At 44.9% G+C, this 20,102-nt stretch overlaps 1 protein-coding gene across 1 annotated transcript in view; it reads right to left on the reverse strand.

The window, feature by feature from the left end:
• TSTD2 (thiosulfate sulfurtransferase like domain containing 2) overlaps positions 1-20,102 on the reverse strand; it is a 145,546-nt gene that overhangs the window by 118,349 nt on the left and 7,095 nt on the right. The window contains exon 3 of the mRNA XM_069236545.1: positions 14,773-15,098. Coding sequence (XP_069092646.1) covers positions 14,773-15,098 — 326 coding nt within the window. The remainder of the gene's footprint in view (positions 1-14,772; positions 15,099-20,102) is intronic.

Genomic DNA, 20,102 nt, shown 5'->3' on the forward strand with positions numbered 1-20,102 from the left:
ATTCCGACCACGAGCCCACCCTAGGTTGACCCATCCTTCCACCGCCACCACGCCTACAGCCTGAATCCAGAGGACCCCCCTGACAGCAACCGGATCCAGTGAAGCTACCTAATGCATAAAGGTGCCCCTGCACCTGCAGCCCCCTGGCCCTGGGGAATCCAGCCAATGATCCATCGACGTCCAGAGGAGCCTTAACTTACCTGTCAAGCCGTTGGTCTTCTTCAGCCGACACCCTGGACCCAGCCTGCAGCCTCTTTGTGAACCTGGAGTTTCTCACTGAAAAGCTTAGGGAGCCCAACGCTGTGTTTGCACTGTGTACCTAGCTGCCCCTTTGATGCTGAGGGTGTGTGATTGATGCCTACCTGTGGCCTCCCCCGGTGCTGATCTAAACCCCCTCGGGCCCGTGACCCGACCCCGCGGGTACTTACCTGCAAACTGCTCTCTTTGGTGAGCCCCCTGTCTCCATTGGTTTCCACTAAGGGCCTGACACTAACTTTGACCTCTGCACCAGGCTGGCCCTGTGTTGCTGGTGGTGCACTCTTGGTGTTAACTTGAACCTTGCACTGTGGACACCCTAACCCCCGAAGACTGGGACCACAGGTCTAGTACTTACTTGTAAACTGTGTATGTACTTTAACCCTCTAGGGCGGCATTGCCTTCAATGAAATTTCACTGTCTACTTTTGATATTGAAACTATTACTTACCTTTTTGTGAATTACAAACAAACTGCATTTGATAGTCGAAAGTGATACGTTCTTGAAACTGTACTTATCTGCAATAATGCTCCTTTTTTGTACTAGAAATAAAGTAACAAAGTATATTTTTTTATTCATAAAACATTGGCCTTGAGTGCCTCATTTCTTGCCTGTGTGTGTACAACAAATGCTTAGCACTACCCTCTGATAAGCTTCACCACACTACCACAAAAGAGAGCATTAGTATTATCTACTTTGGCCTCTGAAAAACCTCTGGGGATCCACTGGACTCTAAGCACACTATTCCTTACTTTGGTATAGTATACACATAGTCAGCTTCCTACATTGGTAGATCAGAGGTGGGGTCTACGACTTTACATTTGCTGGACTACTCAGCCAACATCTGATCACACAACTAAGTTCTAAAATTGCTTTTAGATTCAATTGATTTTTTAATTGACATTTTTTCCAAATTGTCTTGTTACAGACCTGGTTAAGTTCCCTTTAGCATTACTCTAAAAGCCTAAAATGTTAATATAGTTAGGGGTAAAGTATCTAGAAGTAGTTTTCGTTCCTAAAAGAAATCCCCAAGTAGATAATGAGTAACTCAGAGAGCATGGTTGTGGAGCTCAACCTGACCCCTTACCTCCATCTCAAGGTGGGAGAGCTAAGGTCTCTCTGCAGACTCAGAAAAATTTAAAATGGTTCCAAACACAGGGCCTGCCACTAAACCAGATCCCCTGATCAAGGAAACTCTGTCCATACTTAAGAGCGCCTGGGGTTGTTTGACATTATACTAATGCAGGAAACATGGCTGGACGAACCATTTCACCTACAGGGCTACAGGGTGTTTCTTCACGCCAGCAATCAGAAAGGTGAAGTACGGTCACCTGCTGGGTGGCCTGGCTACCTATGTCTCCTTAGCACTGACAGTCAGAGCCACTTCTCTGGTCTCCACCCTTTCATATTTTTCAAAAACAGCCTCTACAACAATCAACTACACCTTCATCACACTGCCACTGTATGAAAAAGTAGCCACGTACCACCTAGGAGACAGGAGTGAGAGCCACCATAGCCCACAGGAACTAGCCATCATCCTGACGATTTCCAAAATGAAGAAATTAAGCATCCCACTTATTACTTCTTACATTACAAATTACTAAAGGGTTAAATACTCACAACCAAATATAGAGCTCGTATCCATGGCAGCAATGGGCCTGGCAGCCCAAACTAGAAGCGAATAACGACAGTGCAGTGCTAAAGTGGGAACCATTAACCACCAGGCTATGCAACAATTTTGCGGAACAGAGCACCACCCGGCGACTCACAGCCCCTTCAGCAACCACACTCTTGCTGCAGGTCCACCGAGTCACACTACAAGATGGCAAAAGAAAAATCAACTCCACCATAAAGCAACTCTGTGGCAGGCCGGGGAATCTAGACCTGTTCGAAGCCCTAAGGCATCTAAAAAAGTCACTACTAAAGCTGAAGTGGGCAATCAATAGGTCTTGCAGTGAAGACCTATGGGCTAAGCTATACTCAGATGCAAAGAGTAGCAACAGCGTGTGCTTCTGGCATACATTATGTAATCTTACACGCTACTTACATGGTGGTATTACATCACATATACCAGAAGCTAACTGAGCACAATATCTTGGAGTCCGCTTCAACAGCCAGTACTCAATCCAGGCATCACACAGCATGCCTACACAGAGCCCGCCAACTGCAGGAACTCCCCTTTCACACAAGTCTCCAGAGAAGACTCCATTTACAATATCTTCTGAACCCGTCACTGTAAAATACATGATAGCCAAGGATAGGAGAGAAGGCGCTCCGGGCCCTAATGGACTTCCCCGCACAGCCTTCAAGCACAATAGGTCCTTCGAACCTCTCAACCTGGAAATTGCCCAAACCGGCATCATCCCACAGTCCTAGAAAGGGTCCATAATTTCACACTTCTTTAAAAACGGGGACAGATCGCTCTCAAACAACTATTGTTTAATTGCTTTAAGAGACAATGAAGCAAAGTGCTTTGCTGGTCTGTTGTTGGAGCATCTGTCTGAATGGATTGCTGAAAAGGGAATAATCCCCAAGACCCAAACAGGAGTCTCCAAACTTACTGGTACCATAACAAATATAATGGCCATTGCACTCCTTATCGACAAAGCAAAGACAGAAATGGCAGCTTCACCTAGGTTTTGTCGATTTTAAGGCTGCATTTGACCACGTGGAGAGGAAGCTGCTGTGGAAGAAGCTCTCAAACTGGGGACTTCCAAATTCACTTTTAAACTTGATAATAGCCCTACACACGAATACATGGGTCCAGATTAAACTGGGAACACGCACTTATCTCTTGAGGAGGATACCAACTACCAAAGGTCTAAAACAGGGATGCGTTCTGGCCCTCATACTTTTTAATTTATACTTAGCAGACCTGGCAGGTTCGCTTCCTCTTACAAATCCACATGCCCCCAAAATTGGAGACCTGGAATTACCATACCTTATGGTACGCGTATGATCTTGTACTGATTAGTCACACGAAAATAGGGCTCCAGAGATTAATAAATGCAACCCAACAATACTTGGCTGCCAAGAGCCTTACCTGAACTCACAAAATGTCAATCAGAGCCATGGCGCCTCCGAGCGTGTGGTTCTGGGGCAAGACACAGCTTTTGCAAACGGATAAGTACAAATACCTCTGTGTCACCATTGACAAATCAGAGAATTTCATGCATCAAAGAGGGTGTATTATGGGAAAAGGCTTAGCCATAGCACTATCCTTAAAAAGACTAAAAGTAGACTTGAATGATCCCTCATTCACTACCATCTTACAAGTACTAAAAGCCAAACTCTTGCCTACAATAACATACGGAAGTGAATTACAAAGATGCAGAGATTCAGAAATCCTAAATCACACAGTGAGTAAAGCCTAACGAATCAACTTTACCCTTCCTAAATTTACTTCCCCCGCTCAACTTAGACTGGAGTTCAGCCTATTGCATCAGTCCCTGACAAGACAAGGCGCATTTATAAACTTCTGGAGTAAAGTCTGAGGCGCTACCACAGACTTTCTCAATTACCATTGACGCCAAGAGTTAGAACGCAAGAGCACCTCCCCGTCCAGAGTTCACCTAGACAACTCACTTAGGAGGATTGGGCTCTCCAATCTCTGGAGGACCTCAATCTCGCATAGTGCTTTCAAAAAAGCTGTCTGGAAATCAATTAGGCTTCAATCCTTGTTGGAACACAAAGCAGTCTTTTCATGGAGATCTCACGATTGGATGACTCTAAACACATACATGACTCTGGCCCAACAAGCGTACCTTGGCCATGACTTTTCGAGGCGAACAAAAGAGAAATTCCTGAGGTACTGATTAGAGCTTTTACCAAGTGCTCTAAACGCAGCCCCTGGATGAAAGATGCGACAAATACAACTTGCTGTTTATGCAGTGAGGGCACAGACGATCTCCTACACATTCTCTGTGTGCACCTGGGGACCTGCAACTGAACTGTGGCCTAGTGAGATTTCTATCCCTGGTAACACAAAAGCAGCATCTAAAAACACAGTGAGCCACCGATTTTATGCACCATCTTTCTCCAATCCGTAATACAAACCTTTATGGTACAAGACCTCTGCCATCAAGGGGTCCTCAGCTGTCACACGTGCCTAAAGTAACCAGTTAAAAGTTATGGGGGTCATTATGACCCTGGCGGTCGGTGGTAAAGCGGCAGTAAGATCGCAAACAGGCCGGCGACAAAAAAAAAAAAGGAATTATGACCGCGGCGGTTACCACCGCGGTCATCCGCCACTTCACCATTCCGACCGCCATGGCGGTGAAGACCGCTGGGCTGGAGATTGCGGTCTCCAGCCCGGCGGTCGTCACTAGTCCGCCGACGGTATCAGGACCCTGCATACCGCCATGGATCTCGGGTGGTTGGGAACCGCCATGAGATCCATGGCGGTAGGCACTATCAGTGCCAGGGAATTCCTTGCCTGGCACTGATAGGGGTCTACGCCACCCCCGCTACCCCTCTCGAATCCTCCCCCCACACCCCCACTCCCCTGCCACCCCCCAAAGGGGCCACAACCCCCTCCCCACCCCGACCCCCAACATGCACATATACACACCCCTACAAGCACACACCCCCAACATGCACATATACAACCCCCTACACGCACACACCCCCAACATGCACATATACACACCCCTACACGCACATACACCCCAACAACACATACCCGCACACATACAAACAGACATGCACACCGTCCGACCCGCACACATTTCCCATACACACAACGCCCCCGCACACACTCACTCACTCACCCCCTCTACACTCTCACACGCACACAAAACCCCCCACCCCCTTCCCTAATGGACGATCAACTTACTTTGTCCGTTGATCCTCCGGGAGGGGACGGGATCCATGGGGGCAGCTCCGCCACCAGAACACTGTCACCAGAACACCGCCACACCGAATCATGGGACGTGATTCAGTGGGCGGTGTTCTGTTGACGTGGCGGTGGAGGTTGAGCAACCTCCACTTTCCCGCTGTCCGCCAGTATGGTTGCTGGCGGCTTTCCGTACAAAAAAGGACGGCGGGCTGCCAGCGGTCATAATACGCGGCGCGGTAGACCGCCACCACTGGCGGTCTTCAGCACGGCGGTACCTCAGCGGTCTTGCGAAAAGACCGCAGAGGTCGTAATGACCCCCTATGTGCCTAATGACTGCTCAAAATAAAAAATGAAACCAATTGTGCCAAGTGTTTTATGCAATGGCTGTGCTAATTGTTTTATGCAAAAGTTTAAATTAACTATGCAAATAAAGTGTCCATCTGTCTATCTATCTACATACCAAGGTCCAGCTCCAGGAGCTCTTGGCAGAGTACTCGAAAGAACACCCTTCTGAGGAGGGTGGCCTCCACTCAGAAGCGGAAGTTAGGAAACAGGATAACTCCCCACCTCTTACCCTAAGTACGGAAGACAGGGTCTTTGTACCCCGGTCTCCAAGGATAGTACTCACAGCACCTAGGCCTCACACATGTGGGTCAGGTACTACCGAGTCCTCTGAGGACAGCCTTTAGGAAGACTTGCCAAAATAATAGCTTTGGAGGATAGGCTCCTGACTATAGAGAGGGAGAGAGCAGAAATGGGCTTAGCACCCATTCATGGTGGCAGCAATATATTAACTAGAGACAGAGAGCAATCCTGTGACCCTAAAATCCCCAAAGGGTTTGTCCCCAAGTATGAGGATGGTGATGCCATCACAAAATTGTTCACAGCCTTTGCGAGGGCCTGTGGAATAGAAAAAGTGCACAAATCTCACTGGGGAGCTCTTCTTTGGAAACTGTTCGCTGGTAAGTTTCGGGATAGACTCCTCACACTCACGGAGCAGATACTGAGTCACAGGACCTCATGAAGGCTACTCTGATTGAGGACTTTGGTCTCACAACAGAGGAGTACAGAATTAGGTTCAGAGGCGCTCACAAATCCTCAAGCCAGTCCTGGGTTGACTTCATAGACTACTAAGTTAAAACACTAGATGGTTGGTTAACTGGAAGTGAAGTGCTTGACTATAACGGGCCCTTAATTTGTTTATGAAACAACACATCCTAAGTAACTGCCTTAATGAAAAGTTGCATCAATATCTGGGAGACCTAGGTCCAATTTGTACCCAAGAATTAGGGAAGAAGGCAGACCACTGGGTCTAGACTAGGGTGACAAAGACTTCCATTGGGGTGACCAGAGGAAAGGAGTTACTAAGCCAAAGTGGGTGAGACACCTAAGGATAAAAGTAAAGAGTCTTCTAAAGGCCCCAAAAAACCTGCTGAGGAGGGTGGGCCCGAACTTCTTCACCACCCACTCATGCGTACAAGGGTTAAAAATGTCATCCCAAAAAAGCCTGGTGTTTCAACTGTAAACAAAGGGGACACCAAACTGGGACTTGGCCTGTTCAAAAAAGAATCCCCCTAGTACTCCACCAGCTAGCACTTGTACAGCCAGTCTCCAGGTGGGGTATACAATGTGCCCAGAGCAAATAGGGGTTCACACTGAAGCTATTTTAGTCTCTGACGGTGAGGTAGATGCTGCCACTCTTGCTGTCTGGCCCCTTAACATAAATAAATACAGACAGCATCCCTTGATTAATGGAACCACAGTAGAAGCCCTGAGGGATACAGGTGCCAGTGTCACCATGGTGACAGAAAAACTGTTTTCCCCAAGACAGTACCTGGCTTGACAAACATATCCAGTTACCAGTGCTGACAATGTAACGAAGGTACATCCCATGGCTATGGTGTTCTTAGAATTGGGGAAGGGTTACTGGCCTGAAAAAGATAGTGGTCTCTTCTGCAATCTCAGTTGAATGTCTGCTAGGGAATGATCTGGAGTCCTAAGCATGGGCTGAGGTAGAACTAAAAACCCATGCAGCCATGCTAGTAATCAATGAGGTGGTGTGTTTGAAACCTAGAGCACAAAGCCGAGAACAGGGTGAAAAAGAAGTGCTGGAGCGTGGAATAATGGCCCCACCTTCCAAGAGGAAGGACAAGAAGACTGGCGGGCCATCTTTTGACCAGCAAAAAGCTCAAGACTCCTCTTCTCAGGAAGAAGTCTTACCAATCCCAGAGGGAACTGAGCCCATGGAACTTGAACTTTACCAAGTTGAGTTTTTGGTCCCAAGGGGGCCCTCTAGGGACCAGCTGTGCCAAGGACAGAGGACCTGTCCTACTCTTGAAGGCCTGCAACAGCAAGCTGCTGCACAGGAGAAGGGAGATGTCAGTGGCTCCCACAGGGTCTATTGGGAGGAGGGACTCTTGTACACTGAGCTTTCTTACGAAACAGGTGCACTGTGTCCAGGAGGGAATGCTGGCGTCCTTAAATTAGGATGCATACTGAGTTTCGGGTTCTTTCACTCTTCTAGTATTTGGGTTGTGAGGAGGATTGATCTGTGCAGCTACTGCTTCCCCCATTGTAAGTATTATTGGATTGCTAAAGTGTAATTGGTGTGGAATTGGTCAATACGTTTTGTTTGTTTTATACATGTTTTTCTGGTGGGCTTGCCAAGCGTTTTTTGATATAAAGGATGGCTTTTGAAGGTATATGGCCCTCAGTGATTTGGAGATATTTACCCTGTGTGTGACTGTTGATGACATCACAAACGTGTGGGATATAACACTATACTTCCTCTGAAAGTGCCGTTCTTTTACCACAAAATGCACTCTTTGGGCTATAGATGTTATAAGTGAGAAAGTAACTAATCATGAAGCTGGGTAAAGCCCCGAATTGCCTCTCTCCATGACGGGACCGGTTTCCCATACAATTGGAATGTGCTAAGACATATATTAACAGTTTGTTTTCTCAGATTTATGGTTTCCCCTACCTCAAATTCCTTCTTTGCGACTAGGTGCCAGCGTGGGATACAATTGATCCCATCCCTCTACATGTTGGAATAAAGGATTTGGAAAAGTAGAGGCTCTTGGACCAACAGAATAAGGAGAATATGATACTATTATTGACTCTCTTGCACATAATACTGTTGAGTTTGTAAGGAGAGGATATTCTTCTTTTTAACTGCATATTTCTAGGGTGTCTCCCTGTGTTGGCACATTGTTCTGTATTACCAGGTGAGAATAACAAGCTGGATGAATGGATATTGCTATTGTGGTAAATATGATGGTATTGTGGAAATGTGTGTTGTGAGAACCAACACTAAAATTGATTGTGGTATGTATATAGGGTTCGACATTTTCAGAGTGACTGATGTTACTGGTTTTTAGGACTGGTGTTTTGTTGCTATTATGTCTGAGTAACTTCTCTCTTTGAAAAATAAATCAATATGATTATAAGTGGGTTTATAAGCTGGTTTTCCCCCCTGTGTCATCAGTCTCTGACTATCTATAGCTTCAAGTGTTTTAATATTATATGTACCAGATTTGATTATTAAATAAGCATCTTTGTTACCTGTCTTCTACTATCTATACCTTGGAGTGTTTTAAGAAATTCATATGTAATTAAATTTGATTAGCAAATACACATATCAAATCATGATGCTCCAGAAAAGGACCATTTCTTGTTATAATTGTGTAATAGTTTCCTTTATGCTAAGGGGTGTAGGTTATAATTACAACCAACTTGTCAAAAATAGTCACAATTTATGTATACGTATGCTCTTTAACTTTTTCAACTTTTTTAACAGTATGGGGGTCATTCTGACCCCGGCGGTCCAGGGTCGGCGGGAGCACCGCCGACAGGCCGGCGGTGCCCCGCAGGGCATTCTGACTGCGGCGGTAAAGCCGCGGTCAGACCGGCAACACTGGCGGTCTCCCGCCAGTGTACCGCCGCCCTTCGGAATCCTCCAAGGCGGTGCAGCTAGCTGCGCCGCCGAGGGGATTCCGACCCCCCTACCGCCATCCAGTTCCCGGCGGTCCGCCCGCCGGGAACCGGATGGCGGTAGGGGGGGGTCGCGGGCCCCTGGGGGCCCCTGCAGTGCCCATGCCGCTGGCATGGGCACTGCAGGGGCCCCCGTAAGAGGGCCCCTACAAGTATTTCACTGTCTGCTTGGCAGACAGTGAAATACGCGACGGGTGCAACAGCACCCGTCGCACCTTCCCACTCCGCCGGCTCGATTACGAGCCGGCATCCTCGTGGGAAGGGAGTTTTTCCCTGGGCTGGCGGGCGGTCTTTTGGCGACCGCCCGCCAGCCCAGGGAAAAACTCAGAATACCCTCCGCGGTCTACTGACCGCGGTGCGGTATTTCGGAGGGGGGAACTCTGGCGGGCGGCCTCCGCCGCCCGCCAGAGTTAGAATGACCCCCTATGTGTCTTTTGTACAAGTTTTGCATAGTTTTTGTATTTGTCAGTGTGTATTATGTAACAGATATGGTTTTGTCTGTCCTTGGTTAAATATCATTTGTATTTGTGTATCTTTGATTACATTTTAATAAGGTTTTTCTTTTCATTATTGTTAGGCTCGCATGGATAGATCTAAGTGTTTTCATTGTATGTAATATATATTTTGGTCATTACATATGTTATAGTATTATTACATGTTGTTCACATTTACTGTATTACAGCCCTGAAGAAGTCCATTTATATGGAAAAAAAACGTGTTGGATATCGTTTGCTGCTGATGTGTAGTACTTTTAAAGACAAAAGGACAATAAAGTGAAGAACTGGACATAATTGAGAATTTGAAAGGGACTTTTTCTTAAATGTTTACGGATGTGATGCACCTGTAATGTGTATGGTGTTATGCTACTTGATTAAGGTTGTACCTTGGTAGCAGGTGCTTTTTAGTGAGTGCACACAAATAGAAATGTACTGTTTGAGATCTACTATGGAATAGGAAGTAGGTGCAGCAATTTATGGCCCACTACCTCTTTTTTTGGTGTATCAATTTTTTAAACGGCGAGTTCCTGAAAACTGGTTCGGCTGCACAATGAATTTATGATTCCATTATGCAGTGCAAAGCGATATAACACACTTTTAAGCCTCGCTATATGAGGAGGGCAGAAATTATGTTTTAATCACTGTTGTCACTAATTGTTGGTTGTATTGATGGTTGGTTGGTAGTGCGCACCATCCTCTATCAGCATGATCACGCAAGTCTTAACTGTCAGGGATGTATGATATATGGAATCGCAATTTTTGGAGCGCCGTCTATGATAAATATTTGACTATTATGTCTTTTATCTTTTATATTGTATATACTATTGCAGCATGTAGGGAAATGCCTCCCTTGGCATGGTTACCCCCTAACTTTTTGCCTTTTGTTGATGCTAGTTATGATTGAAAGTGTGCAGGGATCCTGCTAAGCAGGCCCAGCACCAGTGTTCTTTCCCTAAACTGTACCTTTGTTCACACAATTGGCACAGCCCTGGCACACAGATAGGTCCCTTGTAACTGGTACCAAGGGCTCTGTGGCCAGGGAAGGTCTCTAAGGGCTGCAGCATGTATTATGCCACCCTGGGGACCCCTCACTCAGCACATGCACACTGCCTCACAGCTTGTGCGTGCTGGTGGGGAGAAAAGGACTAAGTCGACATGGCACACCCCTCAGAATCCCATGCGCACCACCCACTGCCTGTGGCATAAGTAATTCACCCCTCTAGCAGACCTGACAGCCCTAAGGCAGGGTGCACTACACCACAGGTGAAGGCATAGTTGCATGAGCACTATGCCCCTACAGTGTCTAAGCAAACCCTTAGACATTGTAAGTGCAGGGTAGCCATAAAGAGTATATGGTCTGGGAGTCTGTCAATTACAAACTCCACAGTTTAATAATGGCTACACTGAAATCTGGGATGTTTGGTATCAAACGTCTCAGCACAATAAACCCTCACTGATGCCAGTGTGGGATTTATTGAAAAAGGCACACAGAGGGCATCTTAGAGATGCCCTCTGTATACCAGTCCAAACACCAGTGTTAGGCTGACCAGTTCCTGCCAGCCTGCCACAACCAGATGGGTTTCTGGCCACATGGGGTGAGTGCCTTTGTCACTCTGTGGCTAGTTACAAAGCCTGCACTGGGTGGAGGTGCTTCTCACCGCCCCTGCAGGAACTGTAACACCTGGCGGTGAGCCTCAAAGGCTCATGCCTGTTGTTATAGTGCCACATGGCATCCCAGCTAGTGGAGATGCCCGCCCCTCCGGACACAGCCCCCACTTTTGACGGCAAGTCTGGAGGAGATGATGAGAAAAACAAGGAGGAGTCACCCACCAGTCAGGACAGCCCCTAAGGTGTCCTGAGCTGAGGTAACCCCTGCCTTAAGAAATCCTCCATCTTGGTTTTGGAGGATTCCCCCAATAGGAATAGCGATATGCCCCCCTCCCCTCAGGGAGGAGGCACAAGGAGGTTGTAGCTACCCTCAAGGACAGTAGCCTTTGGCTACTGCCCACCAGACCTAAACACACCCCTAATGAGTATTTAGGGGTGACCCAGAACTCAGGAAAGCGGATTCCTGCAACCTGAAGAAAGAAGAAGGACTGCGGACCTGAAAGCCCCGTAGAGATGACGGAGACAACTGACTTGGCCTCAGCCCTACCGGCCTGTCTCCAGACTCAAAGAATCTGCACAGCGACACATCCAGCAGACCCAGCGACCTCTGAGGACTCAGAGGACTGACCTGCACCTAAAGGACAAAGAACCTCCCGAGGACAGCGGCGCTGTCAACAAACAGCAACAAAACAAGCAACTTTAAAGAGACTCCAACTTCCCGCCAGAAGCAGGAGTCTTCACACTCTGCACTGATGCCCCTGGCTCGACTTCAGGACACCAACACTGCAGACAGGACTCCCAGGCGACTCCAACGACAGGGACACCCTGAGTCGACCTCCCTGCACCTCCACAGTGATGCCTGCAGAGAGGATCTAAAGGCTCCCCCTGACCGCGACTGCCTGGTAACAAAGGAACCCGATGCCTGGACCAAGCACTGCACCCTCAGCCCCCAGGACCGACCACCTACCAGTGCAGGAGTGACCAGCAGGTGGCCCTCATCCTAGCCCAGTCGGTGACTGGCCCAAGAAACCCCCTGTGCCCTACCTGCATTGCCAGAGTGACCCCTCGGTCCCTCCATTGTTTTCTATGGCAAACCTGACAGATACTTTGCACACTGCACCCGGCCGCCCCTGTGCCGCTGAGGGTGTGTTTTGTGTGCTTGTGTGTGTTCCCCTCCCAGTGCTCTACAAAACCCCCATGGTCTGCTCCCTGAGGACGCAGGTACTTACCTGCTAGCAGACTGGATCCAGAGCACCCCTGTTCTCCATAGGCGCCTATGTGTTTTGGGCCCTCCTTTGACCTCTGCACCTGACAGGCCCTGTGTTGCTGGTTCGGTGGCTTTGGGGTTGCCTTCAACCCCCAATGGTGGGCTGCCTATACCCAGGAGAGTGAACTTGTAAGTGCTTCACTTACCTGAGAAAGTAACAAAAACTTACCTCCCCAAGGAACTGTTGATTTTTGTAGTGTCCACTTTTAAAATAGCTTATTGCCATTTCAAACAAAACTGTGTGTACTACTGTTTTAAATCAAAGTTCTATACTTACCTGTGTGAAGTACCTTACAATTTATGTACTTAACTAAAATTTGAATCTAGTGGTTCTAAAAATAAATTAAGAAAATATATTTTTCTATATAAAAACCTATTGGCCTGGAGTTAAGTCTGTGAGTGTGTGTTCTCATTTATTGCCTGTGTGTACAACAAATGCTTAACATTACCCTCTGATAAGCCTACTGCTCGACCACACTACCGCAAAATAGAGCATTAGTATTATCTAACTTAGCCACTATCAACCTGTAAGGGGAACCCTCGACTCTGTGCACACTATCTCTCACTTTGAGAAAGCACATACAGAGCCAACTTCCTACACAACGGTTTTAATCAATCATGCAAACTAAGAATGACACATGTATAGCAGGACTCCTACAAAGACCACACTTATAGTCTGGGACACATTGACAAAACAACGGAATTTAACTTCTTTTCCTCTCCATGCATCCTATACACTATACCCCTGGCTTTACATCTGCATTGATGCCAGGCTCTGTTGATAAATGAAAACAGGATGTGTACCTCACGATATCAGGTATTTGTCCCAGGGCGTAAAATTCTGTCCTTTGAAGTGTGCAAATTAAAGTTCAAACTAGAAAAGACAGAACAATTCCATTATATCCAGCTAACCCTACTGTGAGATCAGAGGCTATCAGTTTTCTAAAACAGTTTAAAAAACATGTAAAGTTGGCTTCTGTCTCGAAGAGCATAATCTCTATTTCATACAATCTGATACTTAAAACTGCCCCCTCAAAACCATGCCATTATAGACGGGGATAGAACAAGATCCTAAATAGACATGTAGAGGAGACCCAGTGATAGCAGTTATTGGAAGACGTCACTTAAAATTCAGGGAGTACACTAGGTAAAGAGGCAAGCTATCAAATGGTGTACAGCTGGTATCTCTGTCCAGTCAAGCTGAATAAATTACACTCACTCACACGTCCCATATGATGGGCAGGCTCCGGCCTATTGGGAGATTTTAAGTACATTTGGTGGAACCGTCCTCACATCAAACCATTTTAAGTGGTGATCCTTGTGGGTATGAAGATGATATTGGGAATACTTTTATATTCAGATACTGCCTTGGTTTTACTGTGCTTTTGTTCCCCTCTTCTGGAACTTATGTGGAACTCCTTACAGGTAGCAAACATTACTTTGCCTTCATTTGAATTAAGAAAGATCCTTCTCCTTTCACTCAGGTACTTAACACTTTGGAACATAATGGCGATGGAGAGGCTCTCTAAGAAAAGGACAGTCCAATACATATGTCTGAGGCAAAATGGGATCTGCTATAGTCCTACATGTTGGGGAGTTTCCCCTCTGTCTCATTCCCACCAAGATTGCGAACTCTAAACATGTTTACTTATTAATGACTGTGGTGTGATTAAATATATGGAGTCTTCTGTGAAAAGTCAGAATGAAGCATCCAAGGGAAATGGTGTCCTTCATCACACGTGGTTGGCACTGCAGATTTAATGTGTTCTGAACTGGTTGACACAGTTGCTGTTACTTTGGGGAGGGTACAAAGAGGGAGGAGTGTGGGGAATTTGGAAATGAAAAAATGAAACTGTATATACTGCAAAAAATGGGTTTAGAAATTCCACCTTTATCTGAGACACTATGTATTATCTGTTTGACGATTTACTTTTCCATTCTGTGTAATGAATATCTAATAATGTGTTTAAAAGAAACTCTGGATATACATATCACTGATGCCCAATATAGATCATATAACCAAATAATGCATATTTGAGCAGCATACGAACCACATCTAAACGCCAACAATTGGAAAGCAGAATTTTGCCTGTGGATGAAGATTAGAACCAGGGTGTGAGGTTCCTAAATCTGACAGTGCTTCAAAGTCATATTAGTGGCAGAACACATGTTGTACAAATCCTCTAACATAACACTCCATAATACAAAATAAGATTCTAGAATGATCCCACATCTTAGTTAGCTATAGAAGAGATCATGATTTCCCAATTTTAACTTTGTAATTAATTCTCAAACAAAATGTTCCATTCACTTACCTCGTCAAGTCATCAAAACAGAAATCAGCTGTATTTGGCAGAAAATCTGGAACTTTGCAGTCGCTGGATGTGTTCCCAATTTTCTCCTCATATGAAATGGCTGGGTCAACAGTGATATGCTCTTCAGCTAAGACAAACTGCTCTAAAATAGCAGCTGTTTGGCACATTATTTCAAACATGTGCTGCCCAGCTACATGCTTGTGAATACTGGTCAAGTTATTGAACACCATTTTGCAGCACTCCCAGTGGACTCTTCCTCCAGTTGAACTTTGGCAACCGATTAATTCTGGTGTTTTTTCTAAGACTTTGACAAACAGAGCAAATGCCTGTTAACGAAAAAGATTTGATTATGAAAACTACCCATTCTGACTTGCACACTGTAAAATTAAAAAGGGCATGCTTGACTAGTTATTTTTAACCATCATGTTTTCTTCTCATGCTAACTCTACTCATCGAATGTGTCGTCTTCAAAGTAAGAGAGACGAGATATGCCCTGGCACCCAAAGCATGATTTTCAAAAATGTACTATCGACAGCTAAAGTGGCATACATTATTGCTACTTATGAAGTCTGTCTACGAGTTCTTACCCTAGCTCATCCATGCACCTGCTTGTGTTCTTGGTGCGTCAAGTAACTGATTCTAGAAATGTCAGTGCTAGGGTACATATCTGTATAATGATTTCTCTCACAGCGCTCGTCTCCAGCTCCTGTGCAGAGAAATCCCATTGTTGATTCACTCTGTGGCTCACAGACTACTGATTTTTGCAATAAATAATTTTCAATCCATTATCTTTATTTGGTTACTATTCATATCATAAAAGACTTGCAGAGATAAAAACACATGACAATAAAGTACATAGTAAATCACAACAGGAAAAAATAAAAGTTAAAAAGATAAAACTCCAGTTAATCCTCCCGCAGGTTCCAAAGAGTCACTATAGTTCTTAAAAACTAGATACACTAAAAATTGTAATTTTATCATACAACATCAGTAAAAAGATCAAAGCAGGCTGCACTTGAGAAAACCCCTTGCCCTTCAGTAGTGGAGTAATAAAAACTCTTCTGGGTTCCTTAAAAACTTGTAGAACATCACAATGTGTAATGTGCCCTGCGAGGATGTATTGTCACATTTGCAGGGCCAAAATGATCCCAAGTGAAAACATCCTTTGAGGGCGGCTAACAACAAGCACAATATATATTAGAACAAAAGGCTAGGGCACACCCAAAGTATAACTTTGTATGGTAGATCCAAGTGGTGCTTCATGAATTGAATCAACGTCCAGCAGATAGGTGACACTCAATATTTATTACATGTGAGCACACAATGGTCAGTATTCCAATCAAGTGACCACATAAAGTACAAGTCCAAACAGCAAAAACAGCCGACACGTGTTTCGTCTTCAAGACTTTGTCAAGGCTTTGGCTATGCGGATATCTATAAGTCAAAGTAAGATGCAACAGAGTCCCAAGAATCCATTAGGATGATGTAAGTCGATCGATGAGTCAATCAAGTTGAATGTAGTAGTAAGGAAGGGCTATGATAAGCCTAGTAGTAGTCAAAGTATACCCATGCAGGTCGCGTCGGTATTAATCGAGGATCATAGCCCTTCCTTGCTACTACATTCAACTTGACTGACTCAGGGATGGCAAGGATGGCGGAAAGGCAGTGCTAGGGCCCACAGCTCTGCTCATGACCATGTCGTGGGCAGTGGAGGGGCCCCCATGCCAGCACCCTCGGATTGCGCACTTTCTGCTATAGCAGACACTGTGCATTCCTAGTGTACTGTGTGCATTGGCACTGACCTTGCCTTCATACTGTTTCAAACGGGCTGCCTGGCATAATACGGCATTTCTGCCAGTCAGCCCAGTGGAAACATTGTAATTTCGCAGTGGTGAGGCTAGCGGCTTGACGGCCGCCTCACCACTGCCGTATTGGAGTTGCGGTGGTTCAACCACCCAGCTCTTAATATGGCCCTGAGATTAGTCAAGACTTAATGTATCTGATGGAGACTTAGATTGGCATGTTGTGTCCGCCCTGAGCTCATGATTCAAAGCCGTTTTGTCTCCATTAGTTATCTGGTCCAGATGAAATGACTTTCTTCTCTTTTGTTTGTCCCACACAAAGAGCATTTCAGAATCAGCCATGCTCTGTATTTTCTGCTCTGGCCCTCCACCCATCAAATTCAAAAGATGTCACAAGACCATTAACTCTGTTTGAAAAGCTCAAACAGCCCCATATGAGCTCCAGGTGCCTTATGTACTATATGTACAAGGTATTACAGCAGAACAAACCAAAATAGAAGTGGCCATACCAACAGAGGTGGAAAGAATACACAGAGGTGTCGATCTCTGACAAAGGATAACTGGGACTTTAGGCTACCATTCCCAAGGCATATAAAAGCATCCCACACAGGAAGTCAGTATAGGAAATACTGTATCAGTGTGTCAGGATTCGCAGGTCATGTTCAACATAGTTTGTAGACAATGTGCCCCACTCCCCAGACCATAGCTCCACCCATACTTGAACAAGCACAAACAGCAGAACTAAACACTGGAGAGAAGTGGAATGGGAGAGAGAACAGAAACTGTAATGGTGCTGTCTCATCAACCACACATATCTTGGCCTTGAGGGAATTCACAATAGTGTTTTCAAAATTGAATGTCAAATATATACAGAAGTGAAATAAAACAAAGGTTTTGCTATGTTGTGTAAACATTGAAATGCTGTGAGAAAGGAAGGTATCTGTGAATAAGCTTATTGGCTTCATAATGGGAACCTAAGTCACCAATGATAAAAGCTGATAACAGTAATGATATTATCCTGGGCCAATAGCAATCCCGAAAATTCAGGGATCAAAAGAGAGAATAAGCACAGGAGCCAATAACCCTAGGTAAAACAGAAGCAAGACATTCATGCAACCAGTCAGCAAACACAGCTAAATCGTAATCCAAGAGAGGATTTGGATTTCAAGGAGCCCGTCTGCAAACAGTACCAAATCATATTTCAGAGAGCAGGTCAGCAGTCAGACAAAAATGTCAGGGACCTGAGAAAGGATCAAAACAACAAAGCTGGTGAACAATGGTGAACAAACTGGGCTAAAGTTGAGCCAACAAAACATGCAAAAGTTACTGGCACCTTTCAAAGAGGAGAGGCCTTGCTACCACTCATGACCTGGAAGTTTCACCTATTGATCTCACCCAGTGATGCTCTGACACGTCAGCTGCCATAGACTGGTCCTCCAAACCTTTCCTGGCCTTCTCTACCATTTTCTATGACAACCAGCCCCAGAAGCGAATCCCTGAGTGTGCTTAGCTACCTTAATTATGACATAGTGGGTCGTGAACCAGTGTGCTTCAGCACTTGTTCCTGGCCATCAAGGCAACTACTACAGTTGCAGTAGGTGCATAGGGGTCTTTCTGCACAGTTGGTGGTCCAATTTTGTTATCCAAACCTCCTGGTATAAGAGCTAGGACATATCGAGAATATACTGTGGTTCCCATCATGCAGGTTTGGTAATTGTAGCCTGGCTGTCTGAAGGAGATAGGTTTTTAAGACTGGGCATTTTAAAATGTTAGTGGTGGCAAGACATCTCATTGTTTCTTCAGGATGATTTCACAAATTATGACTGTGTTACCAAATGAACCTGTCAGGCTCAATTGTCCCTGCTGGTACTCTATTTACTAAACTAGAGCTTATTTGCTTCTCACAGCCTTGACTAAGAGCACTCTAACTGTTTCATTAATAATATGTGCAATAGGGCCTACAAGCAATGAATTTCCAGTTGTGTTACACAAAGGCATGCATGCTTCGTAATTCTTTTCTCCGGAATTATTAATATCAAGTTTTTCACTAAATCCTCATGCAGCTGCTGGTTGCTGATTGGTTGTGTCTATTCTCTAAAGACGTTGGGGTGGGAGGGATGGGCGACATCTGGTACTTATTTTGCAGTGGAAATTGTTTGTGTGTGTATATTTGTACTGACTCTTAACAGTGTGCACCTGGCCGTGTTGGTTTGTACCGTTAAAATCACAACCAATAAAAATAAATTGAAGTAAATATGTATAGCCTTGGCAGGTAGAAACAAAAAAACATTTAAAATAAGCATTCACAAAAACAGTATATCTAGTCCTTGGGAAGTTGGGGGATTTTTTTTTATCGTCAGCATATGCCACAAAATAAAAAGAAGAAAAACATAACATTGCCCACACTGTGAAATTAATTAATGTAAAAGTATATGAACTCTTGCACAGAATTGTAAAAAAACAGTGTATGTGCTTCTTAGTAAGAAGGTGTACATGAACAGGGATTGAAACTCTTTATTTTTAATGGAAATAACAAGACAATGGGACTACTAATGATGGAAAGAAAATGCTCTGAAGTAGCAAATAAATAAATACTCCACTTTGAACCATGTCATAAACAGCTCAAAGCGAGTAGACGAGGTAAGCGAATAGGGCAGATGTTCAGGGGATGGCATTCATGGGGGATTTCAGACATTTGTTTAATTTCCTCCCTTCTTTCGATCATTGATTCAGTCTTTTTTCCTTCTTTTGCTCCATCCTTCTGTCTTTTTCCTTCTTTCTTTTCTCATTTCTTATCATTCTTCCTGTACTTTTTCCAATCATTCATCCGTCTGCCTTTTCCATCCATTGCCCTTCCTTCCCCCTGCTTTTTTGTTTTCTCCACCCTTTCTTCATTCAATATTTCTTTGTTGTATTGCCAACATCCATCCTTCCTTCACTCCATTTATCCAACCTTTCCATTAATCACTTTAAATTTTCTCTATCCCTTCATCTTTCTTTCTATCCACCCTTTCCTCCCTCGGTACCTTCATCCTCCTCTCCATGATGCTCTCCATCCATCCATCTATCTGTGCATTTATCCATTCATCTTTTCTACATGCTTCTCCCCAGCCCTCATCATTTTCACCCCTCTCCCTTTCTACTGCAAATTACTGTATTTATGAGCTTCTTGGAAACCAGGGCCTCCAGTCAAAGTAATTGGAGCCATAAACAAAAACATACATGTTTCATTTCACGCTGAACTGCTAGTGACACGCTCAAGCTGCTAAGGTTTGGGTTGGGAAGCTATCAACACCCCAGACCCGAAGATATAGTCTAAATACTCACGGATAACTAAAAAAAGTATAAGAATTGAAAGGCAAGCATTGGCTTTGCCAATAGGTCATGTCTATGATACTATGGCGCAGACCTATTGGCTTTACCGATGCTTTTTGTTTCTTCAGTGGTCACTGTAGAATTTTTTTATGCCCAATTTACACTGCATGAAAGATTTGATTTGACCCTCAGGGAACAGGTCCGTAAGGTTTT

Source organism: Pleurodeles waltl, chromosome 1_2 (assembly GCF_031143425.1).
Source record: "Pleurodeles waltl isolate 20211129_DDA chromosome 1_2, aPleWal1.hap1.20221129, whole genome shotgun sequence".
Lineage (NCBI taxonomy): Eukaryota > Metazoa > Chordata > Amphibia > Caudata > Salamandridae > Pleurodeles > Pleurodeles waltl.